The sequence below is a fragment of the Aegilops tauschii genome, chromosome 4 (genome assembly GCF_002575655.3).
Source record: "Aegilops tauschii subsp. strangulata cultivar AL8/78 chromosome 4, Aet v6.0, whole genome shotgun sequence".
NCBI classification, from domain to species: Eukaryota; Viridiplantae; Streptophyta; class Magnoliopsida; order Poales; family Poaceae; genus Aegilops; species Aegilops tauschii.
Genome location: NC_053038.3, coordinates 89,130,384 through 89,142,001, shown reverse-complemented (window position 1 = coordinate 89,142,001; position 11,618 = coordinate 89,130,384). Strand labels below are relative to the sequence as shown.

Genomic DNA, 11,618 nt, shown 5'->3' with positions numbered 1-11,618 from the left:
GTCTAAGCTCAATATGAATATTCTTCCAAAGGTTTTCCCTTACTTTGTCTATGTCAACAAACTATTCAAAATACCTTGACTTTTTTAGAACAAGTCCAGAGTCAAACAACAATGATTTGAAGGACTCTTAATTGAAAATATAGGACTTCCAATCCTAACGGAAAAACAAGGGAAACGGATACTCAATTCAAAGTGGGTAAACAAAGTTCCATATATTGAAGCCGCAACATGTATGTGAATGGTGCACAATTGCTTTAGCATCGGAGGAGTAGCCGCCAATCTACCTTACAGACAGAAGGTTAAGTGTTTAGATTTATGTGATCATTTTTTACGCGGGGTTGTTGAATATTAACAACTTATTACATAGAATCCATTTTTTTACAGCAAGATTGACCGAGTAAATTTTATTAGTGCAGAAGAAGCCAACCACATGGAACCGCCGTTCCGAACCCGAGGAAGTAACAATAAGATTGCCGCAAGTGCCCACAACTGCCTTGACTGTCGGCACCAGCGCTCCACCACCACCAACACAGGCACGGCTTGATAGCGAAGGCCAAGGAAAATTAACTGCCTTGACTGTCGGCACCAGCGCCCCACCACCACCAACACAGGCACGGCTTCATAGTGAAGGCCAAGGAAAATTGGATGCTAACGGAGAACATTGTGGAAATACAATCAAACTAGGCTAAATGCAACTGAACGCAATAGCAACATTCCTTTGAATACTAAACTCTTCAATCAACATATACTTTTCAAGCAAATTAGGTGCAATTTGAGCAGCTTTACCAATATTTACTTGAATGCCTCAAGTAGGAGAACATAACAAACAAACATAACTAGCCACACATCAATGAAAAGGCCACACTAGGTGATTGAGCATAGGCAACAGTTATACATCATTCATGGATGATCCAGAAAATTCTCCAGCACTTGTAGATAACAATCTCAAGAAAGTGCTAAAACAGGACAACTGCAGATATGTAAACCTCCACCATGAGAAACGGTCTACAGTAAAGAACTACAGAAGTAGATTATACTGCAGCCAGCAGCCAGCTTTACTTAACACTCGTTCAAGCATGGGGAATTATACTAGCTAAAGCAAAAACAGAACTCATGAGTTCCATCTAGTGAAGGAAATGGTCTGTGCATGCTTCAACTGCCTCAAGCCAGGATCGCCTGCCCAGGGGCACGTTTAGCAATGGGGCCATGGACACCAAGCAACTGCACAAGAGTTGGAAGAAGAAACAGTAGATTATTATTACAATTATAAGAACCAACAATAGACAAACAATTCAATATGCAAGTAGATAGAATGAAAATATACCAGCAAACAATATATAGAATTATACAAGTTCAGAATATTTGATGCGACAGAACTATGACAAGTAGTATATAGCAATATAAAGATAGTTATTACAAAAAACATATGGTCATTCAGGTTTAAATTGATATTAGCACTTGTAAGCATCATGTTAACATGGAACAAATTTGACCAACTTAGTAGCACTGATAGATTATTAGGAATCAGAATATTTATATTATGTTACACACAACAATAAACTGGAGCTCAGACCTGAATGTAACAAGTAAAAATGTGGAATGGAATTAAGCAACCAACATTACATTTTAAGTTTTGGGAATTGTGCAGTCTAGTAGAACAGAACTGAAGCAAACATTAAGATGTTTCGGTGGGAAAAAATGTATCACCTTAGCATTGACACCATCAGGCACGATTCTTCCCTCACTCTTGTACTTGATGTAATCGGCCTTGTTGAACTTGGTAAAGCCCCTGGAAAATCAAGTGCAGATTAGCAATGCTTCAAACTAGTCATCTCACAGAATTTCCGACTTTCCATAACACAATGAAACAACCAGTATAATTTGAAAAGACAGGTGTCATACCACTTCCTGCTGCGAATGATCTTTTGACGGCCTGGGAACTTGAACTTGGCACGGCGGAGGGCTTCATCAGCATGAACAGCATTGCTCTCCTTGCAGCGCACAGATAGTAGAACTTGGCCAATGTCCACACGAGCACAGGTACCCAGAGGCTTCCCAAAAGCACCCCTCATTCCAGTCTGGAGCCTATCAGCCCCAGCACATGAAAGCATCTTGTTGATGCGAAGGACATGGTATGGATGGACCCTGACCCTCAGGTGGAACGCATCCTTTCCAGCATTCTTCGTCATGTACTTGTTGCAAGCAATACGGGCAGCCTCAAGAGCCTCGCTGGAGACATTCTCCTTTTCCCAGCTGACCAGGTGGACGCAGGAGGGGAACTCATCCACTCCCTTCTTCTTCATCCCAACATCATAGATCCTGATCTTCGGGTCAGGTACACCACGACAGTACCTTGACTTGGGGTATGGCTTGTTTTTTATCTGGCGATAGCACCTAGCAGGTCCTGATCAGAGGAACAAAGCACCAAAATTATTAGAAACCAAATACACATGGAGGGGTCTCAATTATCAGCACTGAATCAGGAAACAAAAATTTGAATAATAGAAGAGGTAAAGCTCATATCAATCAACAAAATACATTAGCTAGGTGCAATCAGAGAGGAACAAGTCAACTTGAATGACACCTCAGAAATGCTTTCGCTAATCAAAACTTCTCAGAAAATCAGCACACAGTTTATAATATGTAAGGTGGCAGCAGAAATAGAAAATATTGCAGTCATGGCTTTCCATGAAAGCAGCACAGGTAGAAATTTACTTCTTACATAACCCAAAGGGAAAGTTGTGGCTGTGTGGCCAAATTTAAATCATACAAAGATTCTCTACAAATTACAGTGAACCTACAGCCTTAACCAATGAAATGTATACAGAAGGTAATAGTTAATACCAACATTAACACAAATAAAGCAACAAAAATGGAATGGGGTGACATAGATAAACACCATCATATACTCCACAACAATAATTCTTGTTTTAACGAAGTCCACAGAAAATGATGTGGATCCTAATAAACAGACAGTGTACAACTAACATTTTTTAATGACAACAGCATACGTCACATCTGAAACCTATAAACACATTTAACATATTATTACAACAAGACCCATGCAAAAAAATCAGAGGTATTGCAGAAAGAGCAGCACGGTTACAAATTGGCAATCACAATATACACATGAAACAGAAATGATTAGGAGAGTAAAATTCCCTGGAAACCATGCCAACCGAACACCTTTCAGACAGTACTGTTGCCCTAGTTCTGAAGAGGTTAGAACTCAACATTAACACGATATTGATGATAGCACAAAGAGATTTGTATAGACAACAGCCGATCAAAACCACACAATCTACATCATACAACACAGGGAAAAACTCTAGGACCATAGCATCAACTTACCTGCAAGGTGTCAATTGCAAATAGAACCAGCATTGCCAAGTCTAAAGGGAATAATCATGGCATCCATCCAATTTTATCCTAAACGCATAGGCGCAGAGATGCCAAACACCGGAAACTCGACAGCGGTGGGCAGAAACACATAACCCTAACTTGATCCCAGCTCTTCGGAACTCGCATCGACATCGCACACAGGGCTAGACCGCTAGATCAGGCAAGAACTATGTACGGAGACAAAACCCTACCGCACAGCCGCATCCACACATCGCACGGATCGAAACATAGCGAGATTATTGCATGAAAAGGGAGGTAGGGAGCGGAGATGGGACGGATCGAGCGATCTTACGTCTCCCCATGGCGAAGGCGGTGGCGACGCGACGGAGGAAGAGGAGAGGAGGCGACGGCGGCGGCGAGAGGAAACACAGGAGCAGTAGGGTTGGAGGGTAGGGCTTATATGTGTATGGACGTGGGTGGCGTGGTGGACCTGGGGCCCCGCGCCTCGTTTGGCTGGGCCGGGTAACGTGTTAAAAAAGACCTGTTTACGGGCCCAGTGTGACCAGAGTAATTTAATCCTCTCCTGGTGACCAGGACAAAACCCAACAGAATTAAACATGACACGTGTCGCTTAATAACTCAAATAAAAACATGACACGTGTCGCCTGCAAATGGCCAATGGCATTTGCATCAAGTTCGGCTGATGGTTTTTTGAGATATCAAGAGCTTTTGCATCCGTGATTTAAAAGGGAGCTGTTCAGGGTTGTTGATATGCTGAAATCTGTGAATTTGCTTCCAAGGATGGCACGAGGAGAATCAACATTGAGACCGACACATCTTTGCTCAAGACGACTTTGCTGACTGATTAGTTCGATGGATTTTCTTTGAATCAAAGGCCCTGAACTGGTTCAAAGGAATAGGAAAAACACAGGAATTCCGATAAAGACGGTCAAATCAAAGTCAAACCCCAAACATTCCCTGAAGTTCAAAAGTCGCTTTCAATGAATTTCCGAGTCTCATTCGTCTATTTATGTGCATGCTTTAGCAAAGTCTCCAGCCCCATAAATATTAGTTCATGTGTGATGCGTAAATCAATAACTTTTCGTGCATATTAATTTGAAAAGGAGGTGCGAGTGAATTGTAAATTTCCTGTGTTTTTTTCCTTTAAAATAGAGATCAAAGGAAACTTCATCTTTCCTTCTGTTCCATTTATTTGAACCAAATGCAGAGGATTCTAGCCTTCTCATCCCGCGATCTGGTTTTCGCGGGATCTCGAGCAGGGATCCAAACTCCCGGTACTCCCTCGATGCCATTACTGGCGGGGTCAGTTTCATTTGGAACATTTCCCTAAAACAAGGTTTCATTTGGAACAGGTCTAAATGTGCGCAAATTTGAATAGGTGTGACGACCAGCATCTAGCAATCTCCACAGCAAAAAAAATTATACACTCCACGGGTATTGCACAGAGAATTGTTTAGTAATCAGTATCCTCTGTTTCAAGAGCTACCACTACAAAATTAGTACTACTAGATCAGGTAGACATCCAGGAAAAGGATGAAACTCATGACATGCACTACTAGCTTTCACCAGAACCAAAAATAAATAAATAAATCCAGCTGCAGGAAACGCTGGATAAGATCATAGTACAACTATCAGCATGGATTCCTTTGTCCTTTTGTTTGGCAAGGTCAACATGGATTCTTCGGAGCAGATCAGTAGAATCATCGTGAACATCAGGCTCAGATACAATAACCAAGTGAAGAGAAAACGACTGCAGACCAAGCAATAACGCCCATTTCTCTTGCCGGTCCCATATCATAGCTGGCACTACCAAAAATGAGGATTGCAGTCTTGTGCATACAGCTTCTGGTATTAGCGGAACCGGATAAAGTACAAAAACAACACGTTAGAATTCAATGACTTGAGGTAGTATGGAGAAGATGAGGGATGGCTTACAGTGAACTGCTCTCTGCTATGTACAGACAGAAGAATCTTATGGGCCACTAAATGGCAGGTTCGGTATGTGTTCCGGGCATTGTTGCGTTATCTGTGTCATCAACGAGTCGGCGGAATCGTGCCGCGAGTTCTTGGTAAAACTTCATATCTGATGGACTTACTCGGTCGATTGCCGACTTGAAGTGTCTAGTTGCTACTTCTGGGATGTCAAAGTTCTCCTGGTGGAAATGCAAATAGTTTATCAGCAAGCTTCTATTGAAAATACATCTACTCATCATGTACCAGAATGGGCAAAGAGCAGGTAGCATACATCAAGAGCAGCTACAGCGGCTTCCCTGCAGACGAGCTTTATGTCGGCACCGGTGTAGCCTTCTGTGAGTCTAGCGAGTTCGTTTAGATTAACGTCGTGACTGCAGGGAATGCCGCGTGTATGAATCCGGAAAATATCTTCACGGTCAGCTTCATCTGGTGGCTGAACATCAAGCAGTCTATCGAAACGACCTAGTGCATACATCATTCATTTAGTTAAACCAACATAATACAGAAAGCATTGCATATGTAACCCAAGCAAGGAACAAAGGCCATAAAATACATGTGCATAGTCCGTGTAGTTAAGATGGATGACCTGGTCTCAGAAGTGCAATGTCGATTTTGTCAGGACGATTCGTAGCTGCAATAACAGTGACACCAATCTTTTGGTCCAAACCTGTTGCAATCAGAGTAATTATAAATGGCTAAAACCTAACCAGCAAAGATATTTAACATGAGTCCAAATCGTAGGTTATCAGCATTTCCAACTAAGAATGGAAAGACAAGCAAATAGCACAGAACCCAGTAACTAATAACATAGTAAGATAACAGGGCCTCAATTTTGACTAGTAATTACCGTTAGCCCATTAATGTTAGGTGCTCAGTTATGTGAACACCTTGGATGCAGCAATAACATCCATTTTAATGTATGTAACCTAGGCTTCTTATATAAGATTATTCTGTTACTTGTATCAAGAATGAACCACATGTGTGGAATCAACCAGTAGAACCTAAAGAAATCGTAGAAACGTCAGATCTAATCTAATTTGCATGCTTGACTGCTTGGTTTGTGTAACGACGGCCTAATAATCACAAGAGTAACCTACTCCCAAAGGAAGTAGGGAAATCAACCAACAGTCCCTAAGGAAGTACTAAGGCTTACCATCCATTTCCTGTAGCAGCTGACTGAGTACCCTATCAGCAACAGATATGCCATTATTTCCATGGCCACGAGTTACTGCAAGCCCATCTATTTCATCAAAAAATAATATTGCAGGCGCATTATCCTTCGCCTTCGCAAATAATGATCTCACTGCCTTCTCAGAGTCACCGACCCATTTGCTGAAAAGCTCAGGACCCTTAGCTGCAAGGAAATTCATTTTTGCTTCAGAAGCTATTGCGCGAGCCATCAATGTCTTACTGCAACCTGGTGGTCCAATCATTAACAATCCTCTAGGAGGGCGGATCCCTAAGCGTTCAAATGCGTCTGGGCATTTCTGTGGCAACTGGATGGCTTCAATTAACTGCTTCTTGATCCTGGCTTGACCACCAACATCCTCCCATTGTACCTTCGGAAGCTCTAGCATTACCTGTACAGGAAATGATGGGAGGTATTATCATTGTGCTATGTTCTACAGATCACACATATTTTACTGATGTTGATGTTTATTTCCCACAAGATAATAACGCACCACAGAGCATCTCAACCAACCAAATCAAGAGCACCTAACATTAAACTGGATCATTATAACAGAACTTCATATCATCCTGAAATGTGCCATGTTTTAGTCTAGTTTTCACTGCTCGTCGGTTGGAATTCATGACGCGGATATTGACACAAACATATGAAAAGAAAAAGAAAAAAAAGAGAGAAGAAATGTTTCTTACAAGATAAGAACTAGTATTATGAAAGAAACCACAGCAAGTAATAAGAGAAGAAATCTGAAAAAAGAAACACTAAATGAACATATAAGGTGCGTAAAAATGATACCTCACGCATTGCACTTGGTCTAACTTTCATTTTAGCTTGTTCAAAGTCATCTTTAATCACCAACAATAGCAACTCATCTTTCTTATCATCCAGCTCGCTACTTTCTATGATATCACCTCTATTGGTCCAGCTATAATCCTCCGTTGACATGGTTAACTTTGAGAGAGATGATGATAATGAGCTTATTTCATAACCCAAAAGGCCATCAATTTCTTGAATATTAGTCTTTTCTGCATGTGTGGCACGATCACCAAGTGGTTGAGTTGAACTTTCTTTTACACTAATATAACGGCGAAGAGCACTCAATGCAGCCTCATTGCAGAGTGCAGCTAGATCAGCACCCACGAATCCATGAGTGCCAAAAGCAAGGCACTCAACTTCCTCACTAGTGAGAGAGTGGTGAACTCCACTTAGAAGGAGGTGAAGTATGTCCAGCCTCTGTCCTGGAGATGGTACTCCTGCAAGTGAGCCATTTTACAGACAACAAATTAATCAACTATGACTTACTTAACAATTTATCAACTGGACAACCATGTTATTTCAACATTAGGCTTGTCATTGATAATAGTCAGCTTGCATTTGATGCCATCTATAAGCGCATGGCCAACCTCAGTTTACCCTAAGTTATGAAAACAGCTGCTGAAGTGACACAAGTAACAGTATATACGGGGGCATAACGTCTCTTAAGTAGCACAAAGTACATAAAATGCAAGATAATTGTCATTTCACCCCAAACGGATCATGTTACCACCAAAAAGAATCCTAGATGATTCGGCACATATACTGGTACTGGTTTTAGTTGCACACAATACCTTAAAAGAGAAAAACACTGACCTAGAATAGATATAAAGCTGCGGTATATGAAAAACATCAGAGATCTACCTATTTCAATTTCTTGATCAAATCTTCCTGGGCGCAGTAATGCACGATCAATACTTTCAGGCCGATTTGTAGCAGCAATCAGGATAACACGATCATTACGGCCAATCTCATCCATCAGTTTTAACAGAGCGGCAACCATTCTAAGAGATAACTCCTCGCCTCCATCCTTCCTGGCTGGAGCAATCGCGTCCAATTCATCAATAAATATCTAATATCAATGAAGGTACATATTATCAATCCTCAATATTGTTATAATTAAGAGATAACATACTTCCTCATTGTAATATAGAGAAACCATTGGTAATTAAGTAACTCAATCCATAGGCATAAATAATCAGCAGCTATTGTTAATTAGACCATTCATAAGTCCTCATCATAGTATAGAGAAACCGTTTGTAATTACATACTTCATTCAATACATATACGTTGATAATCAGCAGCTATTACTAATTTTGATCAGTAATGACAGCTATTACCCAAAATCTACTTCATAAGAGATTTTTGTTTTTTATCTTCTTCAAATAAAATAACAGTGTTAAATCGATTTTAAAATGGTAACTTCACTTAAAATGTAAAACAAAAATTGTAAAGGATGAGGTTCCTCCAAAGATGGATATCCAGTAAAATGCATATAGGCATGTTGAATACTTTTATCAAACCTTTATTTTCATTTCGAACACTAAGGGATAAACATCTGAGAATAGGAATCATTTTAACTCAGATTCCAGAAGTCATGAACAAAAGATTGCTCATTTTTCTACTCCATGATACAGGGTGAGGGGGATAATGTTAGAAATTATGACATTAGCCTCCTAAAAAGGTACTTCCTCCATCCGGAATTGCTCCATCCGGATGTATCTAGCACTGAAATACGTTTAGATACATCTGTTTGAGCGTCATCTAATTCCGGGTGTAGGTAGTAGTATATTAGAAGTAAGTTTCAAGTGCAGTTGACATGACAATAAAAAGAAGTGGTTGGCCATTAGAAGAAAATCTAACCACAGCAGGTGCAGCTTGCTTAGCTGAAGTGAAAGCATCATACAATGCTTGTTCACTTTCACCGTGATACTGACTAATGATCTCTGGTCCATTGATTGTAAAAAGATTGGCTCCCAGATCATAGGCACATGAAGAAGCAAGAGAGGTTTTCCCTGTTCCAGGTGGACCATAAAGAAGAATACCTTTATACCTGCAATGAACCAACAGTATATTCTTAACTAACAAATAAATGTGTGTGCAATATAGCAGGGACAAGTTCACACTATACCTTGGTAAATCATGCAAACCATTCCTCGGCAGACTAATTTGATCTGCCAGCGAAAATGAAATCATTTCTTTTACTTTTGCTGATACTTCAGATAACCCACCAAGCCTTTGGTTAGGATTGGTATCTTCATTTCCTGTATCAGCACACACGGAATATTCTGGTGGGAGCCCTAGCTTATCTGACCCAAACTCCTTTGAAGATGACAAATCAGAAAGGTGCACTTTTGTGGTTCTGTCGACAAGGAACAAAGCAGGGGTTTCAACCAATTTACCAGAGACCTCTGCATTAGACATTGAATTGTTTTTCTCATGCACTACATCCAGGGCAGAATCATCTGCTTCTGCACGCAAAACTACAAACATAGATAGTTTCCCGCACATTGGGAGAGGAACGTAGTTTCCTTTCAGTAAGTGCCTACCACCAAGCCACCGTGATGCAGAAGTCTGCAGCAAGTCATTTATTTTATCATCTGCCAATACTGATTTTGCAGTGGCTTGATCCAAGCACAATGAAGAACCACTGTAAGATGCACCGTCATGGGATTCATTTCTGCATGGAGAAGTTGAAGGAATCCTTTTAGGTGACTCCATAACCATCACATTTCTTACAGGATGGCAATCAGACCCTGACTTATTATGGCTGGATGGTGCAACTTTTGGTGGAACTAGACTAAGGTAGAGATCGCTGCATTTTATCACCCTCAAAAACTCACCACCATCAGTTTGTTTTGGGGCTTGAGATGTATATAGGGGGCTAATTAACAAAGGACGACCTACTACAGGGTATCCAAGCGTGCAGGCAAGGTCCCAAGAGAGCTTGATGCCATTCTTTTGAACCTGATAAGAGTGACCATCCAATCAAAAACTTTTATAGTTTCACATTCGCCACATTTATACACGAAGGGAAGAAAGATAACAAAGGCACATACCTCACATGAAGGGAAAACTTTGGCAGTCACAAAGTTCCCCCCAGCTTCGTTAGAGATGAGATCATTGTCCACATCAAGATCAAAGAATCTGGTGCACTCCTCAAATAAGCTATCAAGTGGGAATTCATCTAAACTGTTACTACTTGAAGAAATGAGTGACACCTAAGAACAAGGAGACAGAGCTCAGCTGACTTGAACAAAACAACACAGACACTGGTAAGCTAAAGTTTTATCTTCATTGGAACCCATGGGAAGCTCGAATGTCAGTTCTACAACCAGGGTATCATAATCCACTGTATGTGTTAATCTTATTTTCAGCAACAGGCTGTAAATATGATGCTTTGTGGCAGTATTGAAAAACTGGGTGGATCAATCAGCACATATTCAATTGACCAGATAGAACATCAAGGGGCCACTGTGAGATTACATCTACACAGTCAAAGGTCGGCTCACAATCGAGATTTCAATAGCAAGAACTGATGTTACATGGAGCATGGAGTGAAGTGTAAAGTCTAGTAAACTAGTTCGGTGCAGAAAGAAATCCTAATTTTGAGGAGGAGCATACAGAGACGAGACACCCATGCCGCAGCCCGGAGCTGGCCATGGCGTCCCCGGAGAGCCAGAGCGTCCCCTCGCCACCACGAATCCCGCCCCTGGAGACCACATCGAAGACGGTGCCGGTGAAACAACCGGCGCCTCCGCGGGGTACGAGCGCCGGGTACCGCGCCGCTGCCGCTGCAGCGGTGGACGGGAGGTCCAGGATGCAGCCGCCGGCGCCTTCACGGGCGCGAGAGAGTGGGGTACGAGGTGACGGCTGCGGGGACACCGACGGCTTCTGCTTCTTCTTGCCCTTCGAAGACATGGCGGCGGTTCCGGCGAGCTTTTGGGGTTAGCTAGGGTATAAGAATGGGAATTTTATTATGTTTCGAGAGAAGTCCATATTAGTACCTCCATATTTACCCTCCCCTGTTGTGGAGCGTGGCCAAATAGGATTTGATCATAAAAAACTTTCAAATTGGAGTTAAATTGAACTAAACTTTGCTTAAGAGCAACTCCAACGCGCCGACCCGAACGAAAGGCGATTTTGTTCGTTTGGGTCGGTCCGGCGGACACTCATGTCCGCTTTCACGTTTGGGCCAGCGCTTACGTCCAACGCTGACCCGACCCATAAATATTTTTAAAATGGAAAACATTAATGCCAGCCACAAAGGCTGGCGAGAATC

The 11,618-nt window shown here is 41.6% G+C and overlaps 1 protein-coding gene across 3 annotated transcripts; it reads right to left on the bottom strand.

Moving 5' to 3' along the window:
• Positions 1-847: 847 nt before the first annotated feature.
• LOC109782629 (large ribosomal subunit protein uL16z) lies at positions 848-11,333 on the bottom strand. Of its 3 annotated transcripts, XM_073496327.1 has the most exons (14): positions 10,961-11,312; positions 10,396-10,557; positions 9,468-10,303; positions 9,200-9,389; positions 8,201-8,408; positions 7,319-7,776; positions 6,491-6,917; positions 5,924-6,004; positions 5,609-5,799; positions 5,460-5,516; positions 3,352-3,392; positions 1,903-2,394; positions 1,708-1,789; positions 848-1,221 (listed from the first exon to the last, which is right to left on the bottom strand). In XM_073496327.1, the coding sequence occupies exons 1-14, from the start codon at positions 11,255-11,257 to the stop codon at positions 1,162-1,164; spliced, it is 3,582 nt and encodes a 1,193-aa protein (XP_073352428.1). In that variant the 5' UTR covers positions 11,258-11,312; the 3' UTR covers positions 848-1,161. The 3 variants fall into 3 exon arrangements, with proteins under 3 accessions (XP_073352428.1, XP_020196843.1, XP_020196841.1); XM_020341252.4 differs by lacking the exons at positions 848-1,221; positions 1,708-1,789; positions 1,903-2,394; positions 3,352-3,392 and adding an exon at positions 4,759-5,208 and having other exon boundaries at positions 5,299-5,516; positions 10,961-11,333; XM_020341254.3 differs by lacking the exons at positions 3,352-3,392; positions 5,460-5,516; positions 5,609-5,799; ... (6 more) ...; positions 10,396-10,557; positions 10,961-11,312 and adding an exon at positions 3,695-3,840 and having other exon boundaries at positions 1,903-2,404.
• Between the last annotated feature and the right edge of the window lie 285 nt (positions 11,334-11,618).